Source organism: Gouania willdenowi, chromosome 6, assembly GCF_900634775.1.
Source record: "Gouania willdenowi chromosome 6, fGouWil2.1, whole genome shotgun sequence".
NCBI classification, from domain to species: Eukaryota; Metazoa; Chordata; class Actinopteri; order Blenniiformes; family Gobiesocidae; genus Gouania; species Gouania willdenowi.
This window is the reverse complement of record NC_041049.1, coordinates 57,270,222-57,297,865: the sequence shown is the minus strand read 5'-3', so window position 1 is coordinate 57,297,865 and position 27,644 is coordinate 57,270,222. Positions and strand designations below refer to the sequence as shown.

Sequence of the window (27,644 nt, the reverse complement as noted above, 5' to 3'; positions counted from 1 at the left end):
TTTTGGCCAATTTCATTTGGAACTTTGAACCAATTTCTGTGGTTTTTAAAATCCCATTTTACTACCATTTTTTGGTCACTTTTAACCTATTTTATTTCTGATTAAAACAAGGATTGACATCTTTAAGATGACTACATTCTATGGCCCAAATCATAATAAAGTTCTTGGATGACAGTGCATATTATTCAGATAAATAAATAATGTGGTTTTCACAGATTCATAGAACAATGAATCATCATTTTGCTGACCCCAAAAATCTCCCCCCTTCATCCCCCCTTATAGATGGCCCTGTCTCCACATGACTGTTCTTTAATGTTCATGTCTGTGTTCAACCACCTTCAGCTACAGTGGGGGGCCCGGTCTCTGTCGCCTTCATTTTGGGGGTCGCGGGCTGAGAAGGTTGAGAACCACTGCTCTATAGAACCAAAGGGACAGATGTTGAGTGTAAGGCGGGGCTTTACCTCCTCCGGTCCATGCTTGAGTTTTAATTGGCTGAGCAGGGACTAAGGTTGGTGCTTAATGGAGCTGATCTCCCAATGAGTTAATTCATCCCTGGATTCCCTGGAATTGTCTTCCAACTCATCACATGCCTTTAATCTGATGTGGGAAGCTTTACTCAGAGAGACGGACACAGAAACAGAAAGAAAGCAGCTGCGCAACCAAAAACTGTGCAAAAGTGCGTTAAATAAATTGCCTTTGCTCTCCCTCTACAATATGAGCCCCTGACTGAACGCATAGAAATGTCTAGGCATCATTAGCCTCCCACAGTTTGTCTGCCTACTGTAGTGATGGGAAACACCTCTCGTAATGCAGTCCTGTAGCTTTAAGAAGACACTGCAGCTCGAGCCATGTGCGCCAAAACCTTGGAAATCACCAGAATGACAATAAAAACTCTTCAGAATCAGAGACGGACTCATTCTGGAGTTTTTACAGTCAGTGCAGCAGCAAATGAATGAAAATATTAGTGTTTCAGGAGGAATTTAAACTCGTCTCTCAACATAAACCAAAAGGAGAAATATTAGTTTCTGAGTTTATTTTTCTCGTCTGGAACATCAGAATCTTTCCTGTTAAACGCGCCTCATCAGTGATGAGACTTCTTCTTCTTCTTCTTCTTCTTCTTCTTCTTCTTCTTCTTTTCCGACAGACGCATCAAACACTACGTCCTCACACACATCTGTGATCTGTTTTTGCATTTCTGTTCCAACGTTGTAATTCGTCCACAACCTGGTGCTGCTCTGCAAAAATCCAGGAAGCAGCCATGACCAGTTTGACCGCCGGGGGAAAAAAATGATTCATTCAAGCATTAAAGCGATCTGTGGGTTATTTCCCTGGGAAAACTGTGATTTTTCCGTCTTTGGCGAGCCGCTCAATGATCTTAGCCTCAAAGTCTGCATCGTGGACGCCCGTCTTCCTAAACTCTCCCGAGTAGCGGTTTTGCTCCCAGTAATGATGCCAATTTCCTCGACTGTCTGCTCCGAATCCAAACACGTTCACCTGAAGGACAGAAGGCATGTGATAAAAGCGTTTCCTGCTATTCTACACAATCACAACCTTCTCTTATATTTTGAAGGCTTATTAATCTATTATAACGATGTAATATTTACATATTTTATAATTACTGCAAAAGCCGTGACACATTCTGTGGTTTATTCCTACAAAATAAGTATAAAGTGTTTTGTTAAGTTTGTCACTGAAAGAATACACTTTTAATAGTTTAAAAGTCACACATTTTAAAAGTACAAGCACAAATCTCTGGAAATTGAATTTTTTGATAGCTTAACTGTCAAAATCGGACAAACGGTGTAGGAGGAGTTAACGACGACGAAAGAAAAAACAGATAACAATCGTGAGGAAGCCTCTTGCATCCTTACTCATAATCATTCACATAAAAATAATATGTATTTACGCTCACAGGATATATCCTCTGCGCTGACAAACAGTGAAACACACACTGACCTCATCACAGACGTGCAGGGCAAAGAACAGGACCAGCATGCCTGTGGATGGGTAGCGGCCATGGTGTCTGGTCCAGTGATCGTGGATGTATTTAAAGAAGGCTGGGTTGAAAATCTGCACCTGTGTGATGGACAAAAATGGGGAACAACTTCAACTTGTGCGCTGTACACCCAGCAACCTGCGTGAAAAATGCATTTTCCATCTTAGCTTTACAAATAAAAAGGCATTACTTGATTTATCTCTGCGTCACAGCCATATTTGGCTTTAATTTCTCAAATATTCTTAGCTTGAAAAACTAAATCCCTCTGGTTTTAGGATAAAAGCTTTTATCCAGGACTAGACTTGTCATGTAAATCATATCCTTTGCATATTCTCTTGGTTCTATGGAAAAGAAAGCGTTTTCACTGAAGTAAAAATAAAACATGTAATGACTTTCTAAATGATCCATCAGGTGATACAGGTTTAGAGTCTGACAATCCATCCTCTCAAACACTACGCTTTTGACCGCCCAAAGACAATCTGAAAGTCTTCACGTGTCAGGGATTAGTGGCAGTTTATTCATTTTTTATGGATTACAGAGACAGTAGAAGATTATTGGAAACAAAGGGAGGGTTTATAATCCAACTGTAATCCCTCATCAACAATGGGGAGGAAGAGGTGGGATAATTTCAGCAGAGCGAGGTCACAGTCTGCGTGGCTGCAGGAGTGTGTGTGTAATGTGAAAGATTACATGCAACGAATGATGGGAAAAAAAATACACACCTTGTCTTTATCAACACGTAAGAACTGCTTGACTGGAGCGTAAGTACTGAGAGAGAGAGAGAGAGAGACATTAATTAAAAACCATCAGCACTTTATTTAATTACTGCAGCTTTACATCTTAAATGATTGACATCTCACACATTAACTCTAAACCATCCACAACTTCACAGTTTTCAATATGTGACAAAATCATTAAGTAATGCTTATACAGGGTTCTCACCAGGAATTTTTCATAGCGAAGGGGGATCGCGAGGTACGTAAGCGGCGCAGGTCTTGTAGGGGGTCCGAGCCCCCCCCCCCATCCCCGTCCCTTGAAAATGTTTAAATGTCTAACCCTCTCACGGCCAGATTTTGTGAAGTAAAGCTAAAGTTGTTGTTGTTACTGCCTCACTTTAAAGCCAAAAGTTATTTTTGAATGAGAGTTACTCATGTTTGGTATTTGTCCTTCACTAATAAATACTCAGAGACACTGTATCGACATTTTTATTCAAGACATATTCATCAACATCCCCCGCCAGATTGTATCTCATTATAACTCACAACCTTTTCCTAAATGTCCTAAATCTAAGAACTTAAATGTATACATAAGAAAATACATCAAAATATAAAATTATTAACTATCTTAAACGGTTTCTAAGAAAAGCTGTCCCCTTCGAAGATACCTCGAACAGAGTAAAAACAAGCACGTACCACATTCCCGAGAATTCAGAGAAATGACTCGGCTCCACCGAGTAAAACAAATTCATTTGTGCAATGTTAAATCATAATCTATGATGAATTGCCTTTGAAACGATATATCACACGACTATGTTCCAATAAATTTAGAAATGACCAGAAAAGGGGGTTGGCCCTCGGGCCCCCATCCACCCCCTTTTAAAAAGATCTCCTAGAGGGTGTTGAGATTAGCTCAAAGAATATCAATGTGAAATTACAGCCCGATTCAAAGAGCATTAACAGAGGAGTAGTCATTTAAAAAATGGGGCTTGGCGCTCCGTGGCACATACGGAGTAATGGGCCCCATTCATAAATTGATATGTGTCAATGATTCGGTACCACCAGCTGTCACAATATTTGACTCACAACTAAATGAGAAAACGACTTTAATGGCCCTTTCTGGTCATTTACAAATTTCTGAGAACATAGTCATGTGATATATCGTTTCAAAGGTAATTCAACGTAGATTATGAATATGCCTCACACAATTAAATTAGGGGCCTGGGGGCCCACGCCCTTTTCTCTGTAATTTGGGATGGGCCCCATTTAAAAAAAAAAAAGGGCTCCGAGGGTCTCATCATATTAATTCATAGAGTATTCATGCTAAACTGCATTCTGATCGAAGGAGAACTAACGGTACCAATTAAAAAAGCAACAGAAAATCCCGTCTACGCTAGTGAGAACACACCGTAGGCGCCGATATCACATCGTAGGGGATCAAAATTACAACGTTGGGGGCCCCTACGCTCAACATCGCTTCATTATGTTATTAAAATATAAACAAGTGAGGCGTATACTGACACGCAGTTAATACCATAAACAACAACTTATTTTTTAGCAGTAAAACTGTGGAAGTTATAAACAGATCATAGTATGTGACAATATGTCTTTTAAATGTGCTTCATGTTGTTATTCTGAGAGTTAAAACAACTCATGCACACCTGGGAGTCCCTTTTGTGTCCAAGTGTGCAACAATTACTAAGACATTACCAAATAAAAAAGGAAAGAACAACAGCGTCGGGGCCCTGGTGAGAACCCTGCTAATGTATAAATATATCTGTGTGCGTTGTCTTACAATCGAATCTGGCCGGTGGACAGAGCGCTGGTGATCCACACCAGATCCAGCGTTTTGAATGGAACGAGCACAAAGCTCACATTGGCTGCCAGGTTCTTGGCACTCTCCGGGTACATGAAGTGGTGAGTGGTGTGGCTGCCTGCGTCCTCCTCGTAGCCCACTGTGGGAGCCAGATTTATCCTGGGAAGGAACCAGATGGAAGCAGCAGCGTGAGAAAAGTACATCCTAAAGTCTCGCTGTGGGCGTGATTGGTGGAGTTTAGAAAATAAACACCAAAAAATAGCTTTAGGGATTTGGATTTAAGTTAAGTCTTACAAAATACAATTTTGACACGGCTACAGGAAAAATAACAAAAATCAACACCAAAAACATTATTTCACAATGCTATCGTTCAACTATGCAAGAATAAAAACAAGTCGTAGAAGAAAACAAAGGAACGCTGTGGGGAACTGTTCCACCAGTGCACCTAGAAAGCTACGGGCAGGCGTGATTCTATAATCAATTATTAGTGACATTTCTGACTTTTAGGGACGTTTGAAACAATTAATCAGCAAATGAGTAAAGCTGCAGATCCTGCAATTACCCCTTCCCCATTAATCCATCTTTCTCCCAAAAAAAACCAAAAAAAAAAAACATCTTCTGTCACACATAGAGCTTTGTCACTAGTTTAACGTTGCAACAGTTACCGTACTATCAATATTTTCATTTGACAAGAAAACATACCTGTCAAGTTTTGGATTTGAAAATAAGGGAAATTTTCTGCCGTCCACTACGAGCCGTCCCACCCCCCCAACCAAGATCCAGTATCCCTTATATTTTAAGACAAGTGTACAAGAAATCTAAAATACCCACTTACTAAATACAATTATGTGATTGGAATCTGGTAGGTCGACCTTTATTAACATTGAAATGCTGTGAACATTCCTACTAGGGCTGGGAAATAGACCAAAACTCATATCTCAATATTTTTTTCTCAAAATGGTGATATACGATATAAATCTAGATAATTTTATCAAATAAAGTCTGACCAGAAAAACAATTCTGGGTTAAATTTGCTGATGCAAAATGCTACACAGGGACATTTATTAACAAACAGCTGATCAATATGTGCCACTCATTAATCCATCTAACTGAGCTTTACATGTTGTTCTGAGAAGTAAAAGCAGCGACTCCTAAAACTCGTATTTTGATACATAATAAGCTATTATACAGTACATATAGATATATATGAAATATTATAGTTTTCTTTATCGCCAAAATAGAAAACTCGATATATCTTGAATCTCAATATATCGCCCAGCTCTAATTCCTAAATTATAAAACAGCCTAAATAAAAATATAAATGTGTATATGAAGCACATGTGTTTATTTAATATACAAGTCAACACATTGAATATTTACTGTTAATTTCACATTGCTTGACATTAACATTTTATTTTCATTATATATTTTCTTTTAATTTCTCATGCTCACTCATGTGGTTCTCTGGTTTTCACTAATGACTTATTAGACACATTTATTACAGACTTTACGTTCTTTAACACTTTATAAAGCAGTGTATATTTGTGGCGCTTGTGATTGGCTGATTTTTCATGGTGACTTACGTGTTCCTTCCCCCGTGGTAAACGCTAAAATCTCAGTTATTAATCTTACAGAACGTGTAACTGTGTCCAATCCTGCTGCTCTATAGGAAGATAAACTCTGTGTCTCATTTTACAACGTATTTACACCAGGTCTTTGTTTTTTCACCGGAACGTCTTCAATTTGCAGTTCTCGCGAGGCTAGTGACGGCGTTCAGTTCAGTAAGTCATCTTTGAATTATTATTACATTAAAATACGGGATATTTACGGGAAAACACTAATACGGGAAGATGGCGGGATAGAGGGGTAAAATACGGGAGTTTCCCGGCCAAAACGGGATACTTGACAGGTATGCAAGAAAACCCCAGAAAGTGCGGATAAGCAGAAGTTAAGTGACAAAGTTGGCTGCCAAGTTTTAAAATCAATGTTATTCGATTCCTCCTATTATACACAAAAAAATCATCTCGTGCAAAAAAAAAAAGTGCTCAGCAATACGGTTCTTAAATCTGGCCAAAAAGACTGAAATTGTTTTCAGTTACATTTTATGATTCTTAATGTACAAAAAATCTGTATGTGAAACATCATTTTGTATTTATTTATTTGTTTGTTTGTTTAATAAATGATGGTTACCTGTAGTGAACTTTAACTACATGATCTCTAAAAATATATTGTATAATACTAGAGGTTTAGTCTGGTAGTATTTGTCCAAGCAATACGCTGATTCTGGATCAGTTTTTAAAATGTCATTGACTGATCTTTATGAAATTTGACTCAATTATGTCGTGTTGGTTACTCAATTACCCAACCTGGTTTCATCCGGATCGGATCTGGATTGCGCATTTTATCGCAATTTTTTGCGAAAAAATGGGCGTGTCTTGTTTCCCATGGCCCTGACTTATACTATAAGAATTTTAATAGCCATTGACATGAGAAACAAGAATCCATTGAAATATCTTTGTCGCCTGTCACAGATTTTTCAAAATAAGATATTGAATATAGTAAAATTTGACTATAACCTGGGTCACTGTTGAAACGTCAGGGAAAAACGGAATTTTCGGCTCGTGTGCAGCATTAGCTTTAGCAGCTAACTCAGAGTCTGGGTAAAAGCCGGAATTCCGAGCCACACACACACACACACACAAACAAACAGACAGAGATTCCTTGCTTTTATAAACTTGTTTTCTTAGATGTCAGTATGTAAACGTGCATGGTGTGAAACCCAGAGCTGTTGCTATGCAGCTCCAAATGATAATCCTCTTTGTCCAAGGTGTCAGGTGGGATTTTGTGACAACCATGAATGATTATTTAGGACATTATAAATAACGGAATCGTGGACGGAATCGACCAATGAAGAAAGAATCCACTGTTGAACGAGGAAATGGACAGAATGAGCATGAAACGATGTCACCGTGGGTGGATTGTGTTTTCATTGGTCGATTCCGTGATTCCGAAAACTTGAAAACTGATGCCACGTTTGCGCAAAAAATCTTTTAAGGAATCAACGACAAAAAATTATCAAAATCTCTGTCAGACTCGCTTCCTACACCGTCATCCACCTTTGACCTAATGAGGAAGAAATGAACCAGAGTGAGAGTGTGAAAAGGCTTATTGATGTGTCTGTGGAGTCAGCGTCTACAGACATGGCTACTCATGAATATGCATAAGTAGGCCGCAAATCAGCCCATTTTGAGAATTGCCCTGAAAGTGGCTTTTCAGAGGCTACTCTAGAAATCAGATGACTTTGGGAAAATAAACCTCAAATACTACTGTATGTTGTTGAGGTTCTTAGAATAAATGGAGATGGGTGAACAATAGCATCATACTGGACCTTCTTAAGCACAGATCAAAGTACGTTTAAAAGCTTTTAGGCCAGACAAAAAAAAGCACTACTAAAACCTGAATAAAGCTAATACTCACACTGGGTCAGATTAGGGCAGCACAATTAATCAAATTTTAATCCTGATCACGATTTTGGTTGCCACGGTGAAATTAACCTGATCATCTGCAATATTTATATTTAAAATAGGTGCTCAGCACTCTGTATGTAATAGTGTATAGGTAGGTGCAGGGTAGATTTTCAATTCTTTATCAATTTTGTTTTGTTTAGTATTCCATTTTAAAGCATACTTTTGCACTGTAAACTGTACACATTGTTTGTTCAAAAGTAATAAAAACACATACCAAGCATGATACATGATTGTCATAATAATCGTGATTAAAAAATTGATCAAAATAATTGGTCAAAATAATTGTGATTATCATTTTGGCCATAATCGTGCATCCCTAGGTCAGATACCTTGTTTCGTCACATTCGGTCAAAAATTTCCCGAGTTGTATTTCTAGGAATAAAAATGTTCAGAAAAGTATTTTAAGTTGTGTTTTTTTTTTTTTTTACATATTTTTCTAATAAATCTCCACATCTTTAGTTTATTTTAAATACATAAAATACTGTTGATACAGAAATGACTAGTACAGGTACCCTTTAATTCTGTATGACCTGTGGTTTATGCCTGTTAGATCTATTTGTGATCGTGTGTATGCAAACAGTCGGAAAATGCATGAGCATGCATTAACAACAGTATACGCTGTTAAACAACACAGATGCTTGTTTTGATGACTTGAGAGAAAACCTATTCAGACAGAGTGGGCGGCGGCGGCGGCGGCGGCGTTGGACTACGCCAATTTATATAAAAACAGATGGATGAGGCACCGCAGCAAAGACAAACAGGAGAGGCTACCCACACACAGGTCTGCTGATGGACACACACAAAGAATAAAAACAGGAGGAACACCACGTATATCTAGCGCTAAAGCCAGGTGACAACAGTAAGGCTCTGCAATCCATCACTGCAGCAGCACAACTACTAGAGAGAGGAGGGGCTGTGTGTGTCCGTGCGTGTGACACATACACTCTGTACATGCACGAGATGACATCTTAGTGACCTCTTTGTTCAATTCCATTTGCTACCACCCGCACACATCTGCTATCTGCTATTCTGCCTTCAATGTGCACACACACACACACACACACACGTGCACGGATGCACACTAGATGATGATATTGCTAAAACAGCACATGCAGCAGGAATCCTTACATCACCTCCCTTCTGCAGGTTTTTCTTTCTCAAACTTAGTCCTTCCTAACTTTCAGTCCATTGTTTCTTCATCTCAGGGGTGTCAAACTCATTTTAGTTCAGGGGCCGAATACGGAGCAGTGGGCCATAGATTTTAGGTAGTAAAATGAGTAATTTAATCATTATTGTGCTCTAGTTTGCACTTCCACGTATAAATAAATAAGATAATGGCCATTCCTGCCTGTCATTGCCTGATCTCGTTAGACCTCAGAAGCTAAGCAGGTCTGGGCCTGGTTAGTAGTTGAATGGGAGACAGGGGGGACAGTCACCCCAGTGGTATCTGTCATTGTGTCCTTCACCCACATTGCCTAGTATAAATGTAGTGAGTGTTGGTGGTGGTCGGAGGGACCGATGGTGCACTATGGCAGCCTCGCTTCTGTCAGTCTGCCCCAGGGCAGCTGTGGCTACAACTAGGGATGTAACGATTCACTCAACTCCTGATACGATTTGATTCACGATACTGGGTTCACGATACGATTCTCTCACGATTTTTTCATTTACAAAATGGGACTGTAGACAAATTTTTTTTTTGGGAAAAAATTAGAAAATACTGTATTATTTTCCTTTTATTTTTCATTGTCAAAAGAATTCCTTGATAAACTATTCAAAACAATGCAATTTAACTAAAAATTAATCTTGAATTAAATAAAGGAATAATACAAATGAAAATGAAGCCTATTAATTTAAATTCTGGTTCTATAATAAACAATGCAAAACTGCATAATAGTTTTTCTTTTAAAAGTGCAACTGAAAATGTATTTTGTGCCTTAACAATTGGACTTTAAAAAAAAACAAAAAAACGTCATTGCACTGATTTACGTCATATTTGTTTGGACCAGCAGAGGGCGCTGGTAACACAGTGGTCGGTTGGCATGCAGATATCTTGCAGTGAAGAAGAGAAGCTACGCTAGCAGACAGAGCTAATAGAAAAACGTGACTTTTACAGATATTCAAGTAATATTACAGATATTCTTTCGGTGCTAAAGGGGTAATGAATCATTTATTAACATGTTTAAGAGTAGAAGGCAGCCAGAAAGAAAGTATTAGCAGACTCCGCCCACCGCCAACACTTCCGGATAGCGCCCTCTGCTGGTTAAAAAAGTACTGCGATTCAATTGTCAGAAAATCGATATCAACCGTGATACCTATGAATCGATTTTTAACTGCCTTACGATTAATCGTTACATCCCTAGCTACAACAGTAGCTTACCACCACTAAGTGTGGAGTGAAAGAATAATGCCATGTAAAGTGCTTTGAGTCACCCAAATAAGGTGCTATACAAATCCAATGCATCATTATTATTATTATTATATCAAAGCAATAAGTGACATATTTTTGTCCCTACAGGAACTTTACTTTGGATTTATTTGATTTTTATTTATGTAACTTGGGGGAAATTTTGTGAAATAATTTGAAGCAAATTTCAGGATTTTGGAAAAAAGTTCTTTTAACGATTTCAGATTAAAAATAACTTCCATCATGTGATGTAAGCATGGGTGAAAATGTGAGCCCTGCTAATATTTTGGAGTTTCATTGAATTTGTCCATTATTTTGGAAATATTTACAACTGAATTAGTTGTTAATTTTACACAATGACAAGGACTCTTTTGCTTTCTGCTGTGGACTGAATTGGATGCTCTAAAGCAGTGGTTCTCAAACTTTTTTGGCCCTAGTACCCTCTTTCTATAATTCTGTGGAAAAAATAATTAGAGCATAATGATGGAATGAATGAGTGATAACACACATTTTAAAGAATCTCATTTTGTAAATGATTGGAATAAAACGGTATTTAGTGCCTCCTGAATAGATTTATTTCTATCGTTTTCATCATTTATGCTCATTTCCCTCCTGGTGTGACTGTGGACCATGGCTGTATTTTCAGTTCATGTTCTAATCAAGATCATTATTTTGTGTCTGTGTTCTTTTGTGTCATTCTGTGTTTTTGGTGTCATTGTATGTATTTTGTTGTCATTTGTCTTTTTTTATATATTTATAATGTATATATTGTATATTTTTGTCTTATTTTGTGTGGTTTTCTTATTGTTTTGTGAATTGCTGGTAATATTTAATGTGATTATCATTTTTAACTAAAAACAAACTTTATAAAACTCCATGTTTTTAATGCTTTCATTTGTCAATTTTCCTCTCTCCTTCTCTCTCTCTCCCTCTCTGTCTCTTATACCCCCCTGCAATGCCATCGCGTACCCCTAGGGATATACGTACCCCCATTTGAGAAACACCCTGCTCTAAAGGGCTGGATTTGGCCCTCGGGCCTTGAGTTTGACACATGTGCTTTATCTAAACTGACCTCATGATGTAGCTGTGTCCATCTATGGTGGCCCCGTATCCGGCTCCTCTGAGGTTACCGGAGTTTCCAACGACAGCGCAGCGTAGGCAGCGCCCAGAATCCCAGGAGCCGTAGGGGGACCTTCCAGGAATCACCTGAAACAAACAGGAAGAGAGTAGATTCCCACTCTTTTAGGCTCATTTCCTGCTTCCTCTACAATAAGTAACTCTCTATGAGCGACACAGACCACCTCTGCTTTACACAGGGTTCATTATGTATTATATATACACAGGGCTGAGCTGTATGGGCAAACTCCTGTGAGAGTTGGATAATATTGCAGAGAGACACATTATCAAAGAACAAGAATGGAATTAAATACCTGGAACAACCTCAGCAGCACCTGTTGAATGCTGTGGGGTTTAAACTGTGGCTGCAACATCGGGAGAGAGAGAGAGAGAGAGAGAGAGAGAGAGAGAGAGAGAGAGAGGTTAGAACAAGCAGTTTCTCCGACATAATTCATACTGAGCTTTTATTTTGTAGAAGCCTGTACTGACAATACTATGAGGTCGGTAAAACATGGTACTCTCACAAAGGATAAGCAGCAGTTCAGTTAAAGCAGTGGTTCCCAAACTGGGGTACAGGAGCACACTGCAGGGGTACTCGGAAAGATTTAAGCATGCATTTAAGAATATTTAATCCCAGTTCCTTTTTAGGCTATTTTTTTGACAAAATCACCACAAACTAACAGTATTCTTGCTCAATAAATCCTATATTTTTTTGTAATTTATCGAAACCGGATTATTTAATGCTGTGGAGGCCAATTTTGTCACACTCCTCTCAATAAGAAACAACAATTAGCTACATTTCACCAAATTGTATTTACTCACTATTGAAATAATCACGTAAAAGATGCATTGGTATTTTTTTTTTAATTCCACTCATTGTTTTGAATTTATAGATTAAGCCTTAGGGAATCAATGTTCCAGACACATTTAGGAAAGGGGGTACACGGGAATATATAATAATATTGGGAAGTTAAAGCGATGCTTTGATGTCAAAATGAAGGAGAATATGTTGCCAATATATCTACCAGGCTGTGGGCTGAGAGAAAAGTCATTTCAGTTCTCTACACGACTTGTACATTATAGTAGAATTGACAATAAAGCTGATTTTGACTTTGTTAAGGTTAAATAGGCTCACATAAAGAAAGGGGATGACTATTCATAAAGTAAAATATAGTGAGAGATATATGCAACACAGAGCATGAAGAACAAAAAAAAAAAAGAAAAGTGTTTAAGCAGATGTTTACCTTCATGGATCAAGCATTTTAGTTGATTGATTTTTCAAATTAAATTACACTACGAAAGTAAAACGATTGGCGGTTCTGAATCTTTCATTTATTTAATTTTTAAATGCCATATAAGTACATTATTTTTTTTCTGTGCGTCTATAATTATATTGCATAATAATGTGAGCTGGTGTTGGGTTAGATTTACCCTACTGATGATGTGTTGTGGCAATAGTAATATTAATACAAAATATTCTGCAAATACAAAATATATTCTGCAGATATGTTTATATTGTATATATATTTACCCCTGTTATTGTTTATATATATCAACCTTTGTTATTCACGTTACACTGTGTGAAGTGCTACTGTCCTTTATACTGTATATGTTTCCACTGTGCGACCAATAAGAGTCGATCTTATGCAGGGAACAGATGCATATTTAGTAGAGCTGAACGATTTTGGAAGAAAATCTAATTGCGATTTTTTTTCCCTCAATATTGCAATTGCGATTTAATATGCCATCATTTCTTCAAGGGCCTCTTGAAGAAATGCTTCATCAATCTGTTTCATAATAAACAATGTCAGATTTATTTAAACTTTAAATAAGTATATAATATAAATTTTAAAGCACAGATTACAACAATAAAGCAAACAAATCTGTGTCTTTACCTCTTCAACATATCTAACTAACTTCACGTTTCATGTGGACTGCACTTCTTAAACACACTCTGAACTTAAATAAATAAAATAAACAGATATACTGTATATATATATATATATATATATATTTATTTATATAAAAAAATAAAGCTTACTAATGGAGAACTAACTCCCAACAACCTTTGACAGAATGTGCAGACAAAGAAAAAAAAGAAAAAGAAAAAAATTGCAGCCTTTGCGATTTGAAAATTGCATTTTACGATATCGCGATAATATTGCAAATGCAATTCATGGTTCAGCCTTAATATTTAGGGTTAAGGGCATTGCTCATGGAGGAGATCAGGGTGGGATTCAAACCTGCAACCCTTAATTTACAAGTCTGCATCTTAACCATGTAGGTGTGATCATTTAGGACACTTGCAGTGATTTGTATGCATTCTCACACATCAGTATTGACTAGGATTAGATTTTGGACGACTGGCTTTTTTCGTTCCCAGATAAATCTCAACGCTGCTCGAGCCACAATTCATTTCACAGATTTACTTTTCAGTTCAGAGGAAATGAAGCAGTCCTCTGCAGACCATTTGTAAATATACTATAGTACTTTCAGCTCAGTGCACTGTCCCAGTCCACTTTGTTGTTGATTGAAGCGACATCATTGTGGGATGATGATAGCGCGCAATAAAATCTGCCGACAAAGACGTTTTCACACATTTATTTACAAGAACCCACCACGCACGTATAAAACACTGATATCCTCTCAGTGAAAACACTAAAGTTCAATCAGGTTATGAACATACACCAGAGTTGGAGTCAATTACATTTCTCAGTTACATTTACGTTTTCAATTACAATTCAATTATAATTACAGTTACCAGCATTTTTTCCAATTACAATTCAATTACAATTATTTTGTATCCTCAGGAAGTCAATTACGTTCTCAATTACTAAAGTTGAATTATTGAGCCTGTTAGCTTTCTGTTAACGTCTCTTTTGATAACAGGTCCTAAATCAGCTGTAAAATACACTAAAAACATATATTGAAACATTGATTGATGGCATTCTAATGACAATTAAAGGGGACATATTATACCCATTTTTCACCTTTTAAAACAGTTCCCTGTGGTCTAAATGACATATCTGTGCTGGGATTTGGTCAAAACATAACATGAATCAAGCAACAGGGGAGGTTTATGACCCTGTATAAAACAACTCTTTCAGAGCACTTCGTTTTAGGGGAGCGGTGTCCCTGGAGTTGCAAAGACCTCCCCCTTCCCCCACCCCTCTCTTCCGCGGGGTGGCACACACAACAATGGCGGACTTTCACAAAAGTTTTGATCAGGTTGGGGATGGGGTCCATGGGTGGAGTTACCAGCGGAGGGGATTCAACTTGTGACATCACAAACTGAGAGATCTTGAAACGGAGCACTTTTCTCTGTGTTGTAAGACTTACACAGACCACAAACAAAGGACTGAATGGGTTTATTTCACATTTTGTGTGCCGGTGGACACTCGTTACCTCATACTGTATGTGTTCAAAAACACTGCAAAAGTGGATTTTTCATAATATGTCCCCTTTAAGGCCTCTTTCTTAAATTCATGAATTTAATGCCTTTTTAGACATTTTAAGGATCCGCGGAAACCCTGTACATTTATAATTATGCCATAATTGTAATTAATTATCAATTACATGATTACAATTAGAAATGACCCCAACCCTGACAGACACTGCACACACCGTCTCGTACTTTCTCTCACTCACACCAATCTTCATTTTCACACTCTTGTCCTCAGCCTTGATTCCCTTCACCCAACAACACAGATCTGATTCGCTGACATTTTTTTTTCACGCTTCATCTCAAACGGTCTCTTTGCCCTTGTGTCTGATCATTTCTTTCACGCATTTCCCTCACTCCCTCTTTGCTTTGTTACTCCTCGTCGTCATCTTTTTTTCCCATCTCTTGGCCTCACTGCTGCTATTCCTATGTCCCACACTGCTCATCCATGCTGATCACAGCACACTAATCGTCCTTTAGTTTTTCCCTTTCTCGCTAATCATTAGTCCTGCATCCACTACCTTCCTATCTCTGATCAACCGTCTGATGCCTGAAAAAACAACAGCATACCGGCTCCACTGTTGTGCAGGAGTCCAATGAGTCAGTTTAGGTTAATGATGTGCTTGCTGTGGAAAATGCTTTCATGCTTCTTTAATCTCAGCCATCCTTGTTCTTTTCTAACATAAGGCTTCCTGGCACCAACTTTACAAACATTACACAGCACTAAACTCGGCACAGTAAAATGTCACTCCATTTCTCCATTTACATTAGATTGATCCAACACCATTGTATAATATAGTTGATCGTTTTCCTGAAGCCAACAGAAGTTTCTTGACATTAAAGTGAATTGTGATAGTACTGGATAGAATGCAGGTTCAGCGGAACAATGAGACTTATTTTAATAAAACATAGAAGTCAATATAAGAAAAGAGATGAAGATTCATCCGGGGCGTCTCTTTGTCAGTTTCCAATTGTTTAAATCTTTAGCTTTTGATTTGTTTGCTAAGTTTTGTCTGACTTTAAGCTCTAAAAAATGTCTGAGTAGAGCCAATCATTTTTAACATGAGAACAAATACAAACTATTTTCTACCAATTTTTTGCTTTCGAAAGATTTTTTTTTCAAATCTACGCTTTTTATTTATTTTTTTTCGATGTATGCGGCATACTGTACGTGATTTATTGGCTACACAAGTGGTTCTCTCTTTTTCTGTTGCGCCCCCCTTTGAAGAGTAAAACTCATTAAAATACCACAAAATGTTTAAACATAATTTGGAACAGTAATAATAAAGTTATGTGTTTTTTTTTTTTTTTTTTTTTGCACATTCTCAAGTCTCTCCTAGGGTTTGACAACCACTGGGCTACATCTACTTTTATTGCTACAAACTATTTTCCAATGAAAGTTTTTTACGTTTACTTTTACTGTAATCATTGACCTTCGGCTGCCTTTACCAAAAGTTTTGGAAAAAAAAATATTTTGGAACTTTTCTGTTGTGTTCGTTGGAGCCTTAGAGTGTGAAAATATGTGTCCTTGTTATTGTCTGTGTATATCTGAGTTATATCTGAGATGCTGGCAACCTGTCAAGGTTGCAATCTTTTGCTGCTTTTTGTCTGTGTTGTGTTTCTAGGATGAAACTGCAGAGCCAAAGACGTTTAAAGGTTCGACTGCATACAAGTTATGGTAGCACGTTGTTATTGTCATTTCTTGACATCAGATCTTGGCTAAAAGATCCGTCTGATATTAAATTCCTCTTCCCTCCAATGTTTGGTTTGGTCCAATTGATTTTTTTCCAAATTAAACCAATGGTAGCAGGCCGGGGAGCATTTTAGAGGACAAACACTTTACTTTGTGAATCACCGTCTGTCTGCCTCTTAAACCTCTCTTCCACAGAACAACCTCATATAACGTCCTCTCATTCTTCAAAGCAGAAGCTGCAACTCATCTTAGAACGGAAAGACGAGCCAGAAGCCAATTTGTTTTTCCTCTGGAGGCCTTTGGCTGGTCCTCTCTACGTTCTCTGTTACCCTGCAGGCAGACGGCCATTACCTCATGTTAACATCAAATGGACTTTATTGATTGGAGAGGTCCAGATCTGCTGAATGCAATGTCAAATCGTTGGGAAGTGTACACCGGGGTTGCTTTTTTTCGGAAATCATTTCCTATAAATTCTGGTAAAAAAAAAAATGAAACCCATCAGGCGCCATGAAGCAGGAAGAGAATGATGGTGTAGAGGTGTGGTTAACACAGGTCACACAGTCGACCAACATCTTCTCACACATGAAATTGTCATTAATAATTTTAATGGCAAAGAAGCAGAAAAAAGATGCTCAGGTTGTCTAAGGCAGTGGCTCTCAAAGTTTTGAGGCTCAAGTACCCTCTTTCTCTTACTTTTGAATCCTGGTACCCCCTTATGTCCGACTATTACATTTTGCTCAGAATTCTGTGAAAAAACAACTGTAGAGCATCATGATTAGTAGATATATGATCTGAATAGATTTATTTCTAAAGTTCCTTTCATTTCCGGTCATCTCCCTCCTGATGTGGGACCAAGACTGACCCTTGTATTTTCAGTTCATGTTCTAATCAAAATTATTTCTATCCTCATTTTGTGTGTTTTTGGTGTCATTTTGTGTATTTTTGGTGTCATTTTGTGTATTTTGCTGTTGTTTTTCTTATCTTTTAAATTTTCAGTATATTTTTCTCTTATTTTGTGCATGTGTTTTTGTTCTAGTTTTGTGTGTTGTTGGTATTATTTGAATTATTATCGCTGTGTGTGTGTTTTTGCTGCCCTTTGGTTGTTTCCCATGTCATTTTACATGTTTCTCCGTTATTTTTGTGTATTTTGTAGTGATCTTGTGTGTTTTTCTCTCATTTAGTGTGTCTTTGTTGTCATTTTGTATGTTGCTGGTAATAGTATTTTTTCTCTCTTAGCGCGTGTGTTTTTGGTGTCATTTTGTTGTTGTTTGTCTGTTCTTTTTATTATTTAGTTTATTTTTCTCTTATTTTGTGTGTTTTTGTTGTCGTTTTGCGAGTTGCTGGTATAAATATTTTTAATGCTTTCATTTATTCATTTCCCCCCCTCTGTCTCTCTTAAGTACCCCCTGTAGTGCCATCGTGCACCCCTAGGGATACACGTACCCCCGTTTGAGAAACACTTGTCTAATGTAAGTCCATCTATGTTTAATTTGGAGCTCCCCAGCTGAGCCAAGCCAGCGGTCGGTGTTTAGCTTAAGTGCTCGTCTTCATAAGACCCATGAGATCGATCACAGATTTAATGATTAGCGAGTGAGGGCGCATGCGCTGCAGCTTTCACTGAATAAGCAGCCAATAGAAACCAATACTGAGACCAACAGGACGTGACATCATCTGTTACTGAGCAGTGAGAAAAAAGGTCGAACACGTGTAAAAATAAAAAAAAGTTTCTGTGGTTTGAACATTTTAAAAGTTGTCACACTGATCATGTGGTAAGTTTTTAACACCCGTCAGCATTTAATAATTACAATTAAATAATATGTAATTCATGAGACTATAGTGTCTGTTAAACTCAGCACTAACTCAAATGAAGAGAGGGAGCAGCTCAGCAGAGCTGTGTGCGCCGCTGGGTGTCACGTCCAACACTGCAGACGCTTCAGGTGCAGGTGAGCACTGAGCAGCTGTGCACGCACATCCCATAAAGCAATAATGTATTTTAGTTATTTTGGAGCCATAGTGCTCTGCCCTGTAACTGTCCCTGAACAGCCCCCTTCTCTCTGTATTTACAGATTTCTCATTATTAATCTCTGATCAATGAATGGACACATTTATACCGTGTGGTAAACACAGGCGATGGATACGCACATATCCTTATATATTATTACTGATGATTTAAACACATAGACTGTGATCATCTAATTAAAAATACAGTACACATTAAACACATAACAATGACTTTATAGTCATTTCGATTTAAAATAATATTTAAACAATTACCATGATATTCTGTTTAATTTCCTTTTAAAATACCATATTAAAGCGGTATTTAAAAAAAAAAAAATCACTAAATGGCGTCTGCAGCTTAAGCCAAGCCTGCTGCTTAAACCTGGTCGGGAGCAGGTCTGCGCCACAGACTGACTGTGTTACTATGGTAACGAAGGTGTTTTCTTTTTGATGAAACTGCCGTTCCAATAACGTCTTAACGGAGCCGGACTATCAGGTTAAACCTGGACTTAACCCTGAGCTGGGTTTGATTAAATATCCCTCAGGTTTATTTAATTTAATTTAATTGTTTTTATTTCTCTGAGTTTTGCTTTAAGAAAGAGCACTTGTAAAGTTCACAGACATCTACTTACTTTATCATTTTATCTTTCAATGTGTGCTGTATGCCACCCTTTGTAAACTGTGTGTGATTGTTCAAACAAAAAAACAGAAAAATAAAGAATTGAAAAAAGAAAAAATGTCATTATTAAATCTAATAAAATTAGGAGCTTTAAATAATAATAATCTGACCATGTTTTTGTTTTTCTCCCCTCACAATATCACTATTAGCTGCACTATAGGGAGCATTAAGGTTATGCCTTATCAAGTTTGATCGTTATTATCATGCATACAAAAGAACATTCTGTCCAGAGACTGCAGATGAAAAATAGCCTAATGTCTAAATCTGGTATATTTTCATTATTGGTATTAATGTACACTGTCCCTGTTAAATAAACGAATAAATACCATTCATGTGTTTTATAAATGTTACTTTTTAATATCTAAAACCTGTATCAATACAACAAATAGTAGGGATGTAACGATTCACTCAACTCCCGATACGATTTGATTCACGATACTGGGTTCACGATACGATTCTCTCACGATTTTTTCATTTACAAAATGGGACTGTAGACAAATTTTTTTTTTGGGAAAAAATTAGAAAATACTGTATTATTTTCCTTTTATTTTTCATTGTCAAAAGAATTCCTTGATAAACTATTCAAAACAATGCAATTTAACTAAAAATTAATCTTGAATTAAATAAAGGTATAATACAAATGAAAATGAAGCCTATTAATTTAAATTCTGGTTCTATAATAAACAATGCAAAACTGCATAATAGTTTTTCTTTTAAAAGTGCAACTGAAAATGTATTTTGTGCCTTAACAATTGGACTTTAAAAAAAACAAAACGTCGAAGAAGAGAAGCTATGCTAGCAGACAGAGCTAATAGAATAACGTGACTTTTACAGATATTCAAGTAATATTACAGATATTCTTTCGGTGCTAAAGGGGCAATGAATCATTTATTAACATATTTAAGAGTAGAAGGCAGCCAGAAAGAAAGTATTAGCAGGCTCCGCCCGCCGTGAACACTTCCAGATAGCGCCCTCTGCTGGTTAAAAAAGTACTGCGATTCAATTGTCAGAAAATCGATATCAACCGTGATACCTATGAATCGATTTTTAACTGCCTTACGATTAATCGTTACATCCTAACAAATAGTAATGCTTAATGCACATAATATAAATTTGTTGATTTTACTTGAAAATGTCATTATATAGGTCAACAAATTAAGTAATTCATACAGTGATTAGTTTGGTTTGATCTACTTAATAAAACAAAACTTTGTATAACACATAAAAAGCTTAGTCATGTTTAGTCTAGTTGAATAAATTAGGTTCCGTTTACTTAGAATTTTTTTTTCATGCAAATAATTATGTTAGTAGCTCAAACAAAGAACAATCTTGCTTGCTTAACATAAATCAATTATGCAAAAAGTTGCCTTAACTTTTATTTCAGTAAATATAGAAGATTATTTTTCTCAGTGTGTAAATTGTGTAGTGTAATTCTCCAAATTGTTATTTTTTAAATGACTTTGTTGTAATTTGCGCTATATAAATGAATAAATTGAATTGAATGACTTCTGTTAGAATACTTTAATAATGATTGAGTTTGCTCCATAATAAAAGCTTCACTATCAAAAGCAGACGTTCAATGTGCTGATACTTTATTGTATGAATTCTAGTGAAAGTATTCAGTTCAATTCTGGGCTGTGCAAATGGGCTCCATCCTGAATTTATTACTCCATCAGGTAAAATATCATGTTTGAATTTATTGTTGAGCAGGGAAATCTTTTCTAAAGAGGCCCGACTGAGAAAATAATTTACATCATACTTATTGCTTTCAAAGCCCACAGACACCGAGCGGCACCAGAGGTCTACGGCTGCTGTGTTTATCACTACAGGCTCCAAAACAAAAATCCATCCTGAGTGTTTTCAGACAAGTTTGCCTGCAGAACATTTCTGTGATCACCAACCTAGCACTTAGAAAAGAGCTAAGAGCTTTGTGACGTCTGCTGTGCAGCATACTAAGCAAAACCCCAGTTTGCATGCAAAAATCTAAAAGACATATAGTGCATTATAAAGGCTCTACATTTTCTGCCAAGTTGTGAATGTCTTTTACGCAGCCTATGGGTAAAAGCAAGTGTCGCCTGCATGAAATCTTAACTTGCAGAGTAGGAAAATACAAACATATTCAGGGCTAATGTGGACAAAGAGTGGATCACACTAGATAAGGTGGAATATAGTGGTTTACAGGGTTGGGGTCATTTACATTTTAAAATTACAATTACGTCTTCAATTATCATATCAAATCAACTACAATTCTGTTCCCAATTACTAAGGTTGAATTACAATGAATCACAATTATTGAGCCTTTAATTAAAAAAAAAAAAAGCATCTCTTATGATAACGGGTCAGTTTTGAACCAAGTCTTAAATCAGCTGTAAAATTAACTAAAAAACATTGTCTATCATCCAATTTGTTTTTAATTTTTTGTTACCTTGTTAGGCTTCCTTATCCATGAAAATATTGATATTAATATTTTTGATGTGGGCGTCTGAGAGTTTTTTATGTCAGTTTTTAAACGGTACAATAATCCTCAAGTGAACTAATGGGTAAACTTGATATGAAACATATTTTAATAATAGTTTACTACAAAGGCCTGGGTGTGAACCATAGAACTATAACACGCTTCCCCAGTTTTGCATTTAATTACATTGTAAATGACAGTTCTTATAAAATGTTCATGCCATTTACAATTACAAAGTAAATTATCTGAACTCAATTACAATTCGAAGGGCAACATATTTTTTCAATTACGATTTCAATTAAAATTACATCATAATTGTAATGAATTACCAATTACGTGATTACAAATATAATTGATGGCAACCCTGATGTTTTGTCATTTAATTGCAAAACTGGAAAAGCAGAAACATCATTGAGCACTAGAACTCTAGCTGCATGAGTCAGTGACTGATATATTTATATAATTTTATATAAAGCTTCTATCATTTAGGTTCATGGCCTTATGAGCTCCCATGTTCCCATGTAAATTGTAAAATAGACTAATAGGTAAATAGACTAGATTTCTCAACCTGGCAACCCTGAACTATATCATGAAGCAGCACAAATATCCAACGTTGACAGAAAACAAAAAGCTGCTTTTAAAAGCACATTTCAATCCTGCTTTGTCAGTATCCTGGTGTCCATGGTAACTGGTGGACGACCAGTGGATAAAGGAGCACATCATGTTTCTCTAGCTCATTGTAAAAACTAAATGTATCAAAGACTAAATTAAAAAAAAATATATATATATAGTATATATATATACATAAATGGTTTGTGCTTCCTCTGCAACTAGTTTTTATGAAGTCAAAAAATGTCGCATTTTCCTTCTTTCTTTTTGACTGGCCCCGCCCACTTTTTTTCATCACCTGTGAGTCTTTTTATCTTTTGCTCCGCCTTCACCTGCTTTTACTCCCTAGTGTTTATACATCCCTACTCTGTCCCTTTCCTCTGTTGCAGTGTGACCTAATGTCTTGGAAGCTGGCCTGTTTTTTTTTTGTTGCACTTTTCTGCACTCTTGGTGTTGGAGTGAGAACATAATATGGAAATAAACTTAAGGACAGTCATTACAGGACATCCTACAGCAGGCACAAACCTATTAACTGTTTAAGGCAGGGAACCAATGGGAACTGATGCAAAGAAGAAGAAGAAGAAGAAGAAGAAGAGGGCTAATGCTCCTATTCTCTTTCCCCCACAAGCTCAGAATACAGTTTTATTTCTGTTTAAACTCTTTACTACTCCTAACACATGCCGGTAAAAGAGGATTGGCTGGCTGAGGGATGAGGACGGATAAGGAGAATGCGATTATGAAGCATTACTCCCACTATGCTGTTATCTTACTGTAGATGTCATTGATCTAAATGAACGTCGTCTCCTTTCCCACATCAATATAATTCAAAGGGAATGCATAGCTCCTGAAACAGCATATTTTATTGTAGATGTCAAAAAAGAAACATTCTTTACATTTGCTTATTAAAAAGCTTAAAATGATGTTTGAATTTCATTCAAATCAAGGGATGAAAACAAATTTAAGGACACATTTTATTTTTATCATCAAAAAAGAACCAATTAATTGCAAGACATTCAGCAACAACCACGACCTCCGTCCCCAAAGCAGAAATCAAAAGGCTTTGTACTCATAGAGCACACATTAGTTTTCACTAAAATTACAAATGGAAAGACTTGAAAAAGTTGGAGTTGTGGACACAGGAGCAGGCCTGCTCGATTATAGAAATAAAAAACAATACTCACGACTATTCAAACGATTATTTGTTAAGCAAAAAGTAGTTTTTTTGTACAAAACAATGTAAAATACTAGGGATGTCCCAATACAATTTTTTCACTTCTGATATGATACCAATATTGCAGCCTTTCGTATCGGTCGATACCAATATTGATTCAATGCAATATCAGCACGAATCATACATACTTTTATTACTTGTTTTTTTAGTGTGGAATGTTAGAAAAGGCTTCATCAAGTGATGTTATTCAAACAGAGAACAATAGTCAACAACAGTAGGTTACTGTGTTGGAGTGTGAACCGCAGTCACCTATGGATAGAAGTGCTGGAGCGGAACATTTTATCGGAGAGCTTATATCGGTGATTTTAGATGCAGTCCGATAAAATCCCATATTCATTTTCTGGCTGATATCGGACCAATATAAACACCTAAATAAAATATTCTTTATACATGAATAAAATCCTTCAAACACTAAAATCAAGTATGTTCACTTTTGCAAGAAACAACACTTGTTGCACGTGATGTGTCATCATCATCAAACCCTAAGTGTTCCCACATAAGAGAATTTGAATTGCTTTGCAGGTTAAGCTAGCTTTAGCTTTGCGAGGGGCGGGGCGGGGCTTGCATACACGAACGTCAAACAACTCAAGTTAATATTAATAATAGTTTTTTATCTTGTGTGTGCCAAGCTTTATTCTTTGTCGATATCTTTTTTTAAATAATCAATTTTTCTCGATTATGTTATTTTTGTAATCGTTGAGTGTAACAATAAAAATCGTTATGGAATTTCGATTAATTGCACAGCCTTACACAGGAGCAGATGAAATATTCACTAACCTTCTGCAGGAAAAAGCACTTTTAACGCCTGTGTGCTAAACAATGATGTAAAGCTGAGGCTGTGGAGGAAAGACTAGAAGCAAACCCTTTGTTTGAATCGGCAGTTTCACAATTACACCAAATGATGTTTTAGCGGCTCGCTAATTAGCACTTTGTACATTTCCATGTTTAGCCCGTAATGGTTTTACATGGGATTAGGCGCCACTGCGTCGCAGGGAGCAAACAAACAAGCTAAAGTCTTGCTAATCAGTCGGATTTAGGGATAATGGTAAGAAGATTTTGGTATCTTTGGACAGAGTCTTGCTCGGCGCTTCACCTGCTTCCTGCTCTGTGCAAAGCTCACCAGCTGCTGGTTACAGCTTCACGTAAACGGGCGGACACATAACTCTGTCAGCTCTTTTCAATTCAAATATTGGGGGAATTATTTGCTCAATTTAAATTAATCGAGATTATGAAATATACTTGAAAACTAAGAAAATACAAATACGTTTCAGCACAACTAACGTAAGATTTCCTAGTGAAGTGCAGAGATGTCCGGTTCAACACCTGGCTGACAGCTTCACGTATCTGTTATTGATGATAAAGCCTCAAACATCGCTCATACTACAAATCCCACAATGACCTGAAACAACTGCAGCAAAGATTAGGATCAGAGCAGTAATTCCTGCTCCCATACCTTCCCAACACATTGCTTAAGATAAATCTGGACATTATTTTATCTTTCATCTTAGAGTGATACGATTAAAAAAGACAAATACAATGGATTATATACGCGTGAACACATGGAAGCGTCTGGAAAAGATAAGACCAAATTCTTTCTTGCATTATTTTGGCAAATAGGATTCTCGTAATTTGAATTTCAAATATTTTTTTTCCAAATCTTTAAGGCATCTTTTAATAAACTCCTCTCAAATGGAAAAACCGTAGACAGGGGGTTCTTATCTAATAAAGCAGCTCATTTTTGTTCTACTGCAGTATTTGCGATTACCGTAAAGCGCACTGTTATATTGGCCGCATTCCAATAATTTAGTAATTTTGTAATAAAAATGCACACAAAGGCCGCGGCCTAACATAAGCCACACTCTATTGGTGCCCTTCAGACAACTCAGCCAATCTGTCAGGATGGGGTTTTATTTTGTAGGGCAGACAGGAACTCATGGCCTCCCTCCCAGCAGCTTTCTCCTGCTGGGCACCAGCTGCTGGTGATTGGTCACCAGCTGCAATCGATGAACTAACTGCTCTGTGTATAAATGGGAGGCTTTGCCTCAGTTCAGTTCGGTGCTGGGACAATACTATGTTCTCATGCCAGTAATTATTGGTTTCTACAACAAGTGTTTCTGCATTTGGACATTGTTCTTCTTGTTTTTTTTGGATACCTCTGCCTCCCTGGACTGACCACCTCTGTGCTGAATCCCTGCTTACCTGAACATGCCTTCGTCCCTCCACCTACACGTGGCACAATCAGAATGGGCTGGCTGCTGTACTCAAGTTAGGTTTCACTGAGATTTCCTTGGTTTCAACTGGTAAGTTTCCTTTACTACATGAAGTCTCTGTCTCACTGACCCATGTTTATATATCAGTCCATTTACATATTTTTAGTGCTCACTTTTTACCAGATCCAGACTGATAGACTGCTTTGTCCGCTCTTCTTACCGTGAACTACTGAGTCGGACTCTGAGTTAGAATATGGACATGATCAGTTCTGAACAACTTATGCTTCATACAAACGAGCTGACTTTTACTGTAGATGGAGCAGAGATCAGAACAGCCAGTTTTCTCTCTCTCTGACAATGTTTCTTGTTGTTGTTGCCATGATGAGGGAGTGTGCATCGTGACAAAATGACTGATCAGAATGATTCAGTGGGAGCACGAACGATTTCATGTTAACAGTTTCATTGTTCCACTAAGCTTGAAAACTGGGAAAAATCCACAAATCAGCCGCATCATTGTTTAAGTCGCAGAGTTCAAAGCGTGAGAAGAAAGTAGCAGCTTATAGACCAGGAATTACAGTACATATAATCATGTTTGTCATTATGGATATTAGCGTTTGTTTGACATTTGGTTCAGTCTATTTTAAATGGATGATATTGAACTGTGGCTCAACTTAAAATGTAATTGAGTAGCCATGCCCTATTAGCTTATTTAAACTAAGCTGGATTTTTGAACAGAAAGCAGATACTATGAAAAATACCTAATATATCAGATAATTGTGAAACATTGTCACTTTGGCAAATTATAAAAGCTTGAAAGAAACCTAGCAGGAAGTCCAACTGAAAGTCAAATTTTACTAAACAAATTGCAGCCATGTAATTATATTATAATTATGAGTTACTGCAGTGTAATAATATGAATTATCACAAATGTTGCATTTCTGTAACAGACATTTTTGAAAAACAAACTGAAATGGTTACTTACCACCCACCAGTAGTAGACATCAGAAGGCAGCTGAATGTTTTCCTTGGTCCAAACAGGAGAGATATCCGGGTCATAGTTCTCATCAAACCAGTCAGAAACCCCAGGGTCTCCCACACAGCGTGGACAGGCACACGTCTTCTGCTGCGGGGCATCAGGGGGTGTCAGTCGGTGGGCCCCGGCATAGTTGGGCACCAGCTTCACTCGCCTCGACTCCTCCCACCCCGGAGGATCCAGGTAGTTGAAGCCGACGCCCCCGCGGAAGGACACGGACAAGAAGAAGGAGGTGAGGAACACTAGAACCAGTGAGCCGAGGAGAACCCAGGCCTTACAGGAGCACCTCACCCTGCCCCCTTTCTCCCCAACCCCCGCCCCTCCTCCTGGACTACCTCCGCCCTCTGTCGCTGCTCCATTCAAGCAGGGCCTGAGCTCTGAGGGTCTGAGTGCCCCCCTGAACGGACCCCCGCTCCAGGACCCCCAGCCCCACCGCCTATCCCTTTGCAGGTTGGAGGACAGAATGCGGCCCCCCCATGGCCATGTCCCCACTCCTGGGCCTGCCACTGTCCCCAGCCCAGCTCCTCCTGGCAACAACCACAAAGGCCGGGGCAGCGTGACGGGAAAGAACCCAAATGCCCGAATGCAAGTGAAATTCTCTGAGCAGCAAAGAAAAGATTCCCCCACACAGACTAAAGTCAATGTGTCATTGTTTCCTAACAGTCTATGATGCTCTTATACTCCCTCCTCCAGCAGGATGCCTGTCCTCTCTACAA

General features: G+C 37.6%; 1 protein-coding gene across 1 annotated transcript; it reads right to left on the bottom strand.

The window, feature by feature from the left end:
- Window positions 1-17: 17 nt before the first annotated feature.
- Window positions 18-27,276, bottom strand: st3gal2 (ST3 beta-galactoside alpha-2,3-sialyltransferase 2; the record flags this gene model as incomplete). The annotated part of the gene is made up of 7 exons (XM_028448314.1): window positions 18-1,494; window positions 1,957-2,076; window positions 2,719-2,764; window positions 4,508-4,687; window positions 11,532-11,665; window positions 11,890-11,950; window positions 26,879-27,276. Coding segments are annotated over 7 exons (1,113 nt in total), but the record flags the coding sequence as incomplete, so codon positions are not given.
- Between the last annotated feature and the right edge of the window lie 368 nt (window positions 27,277-27,644).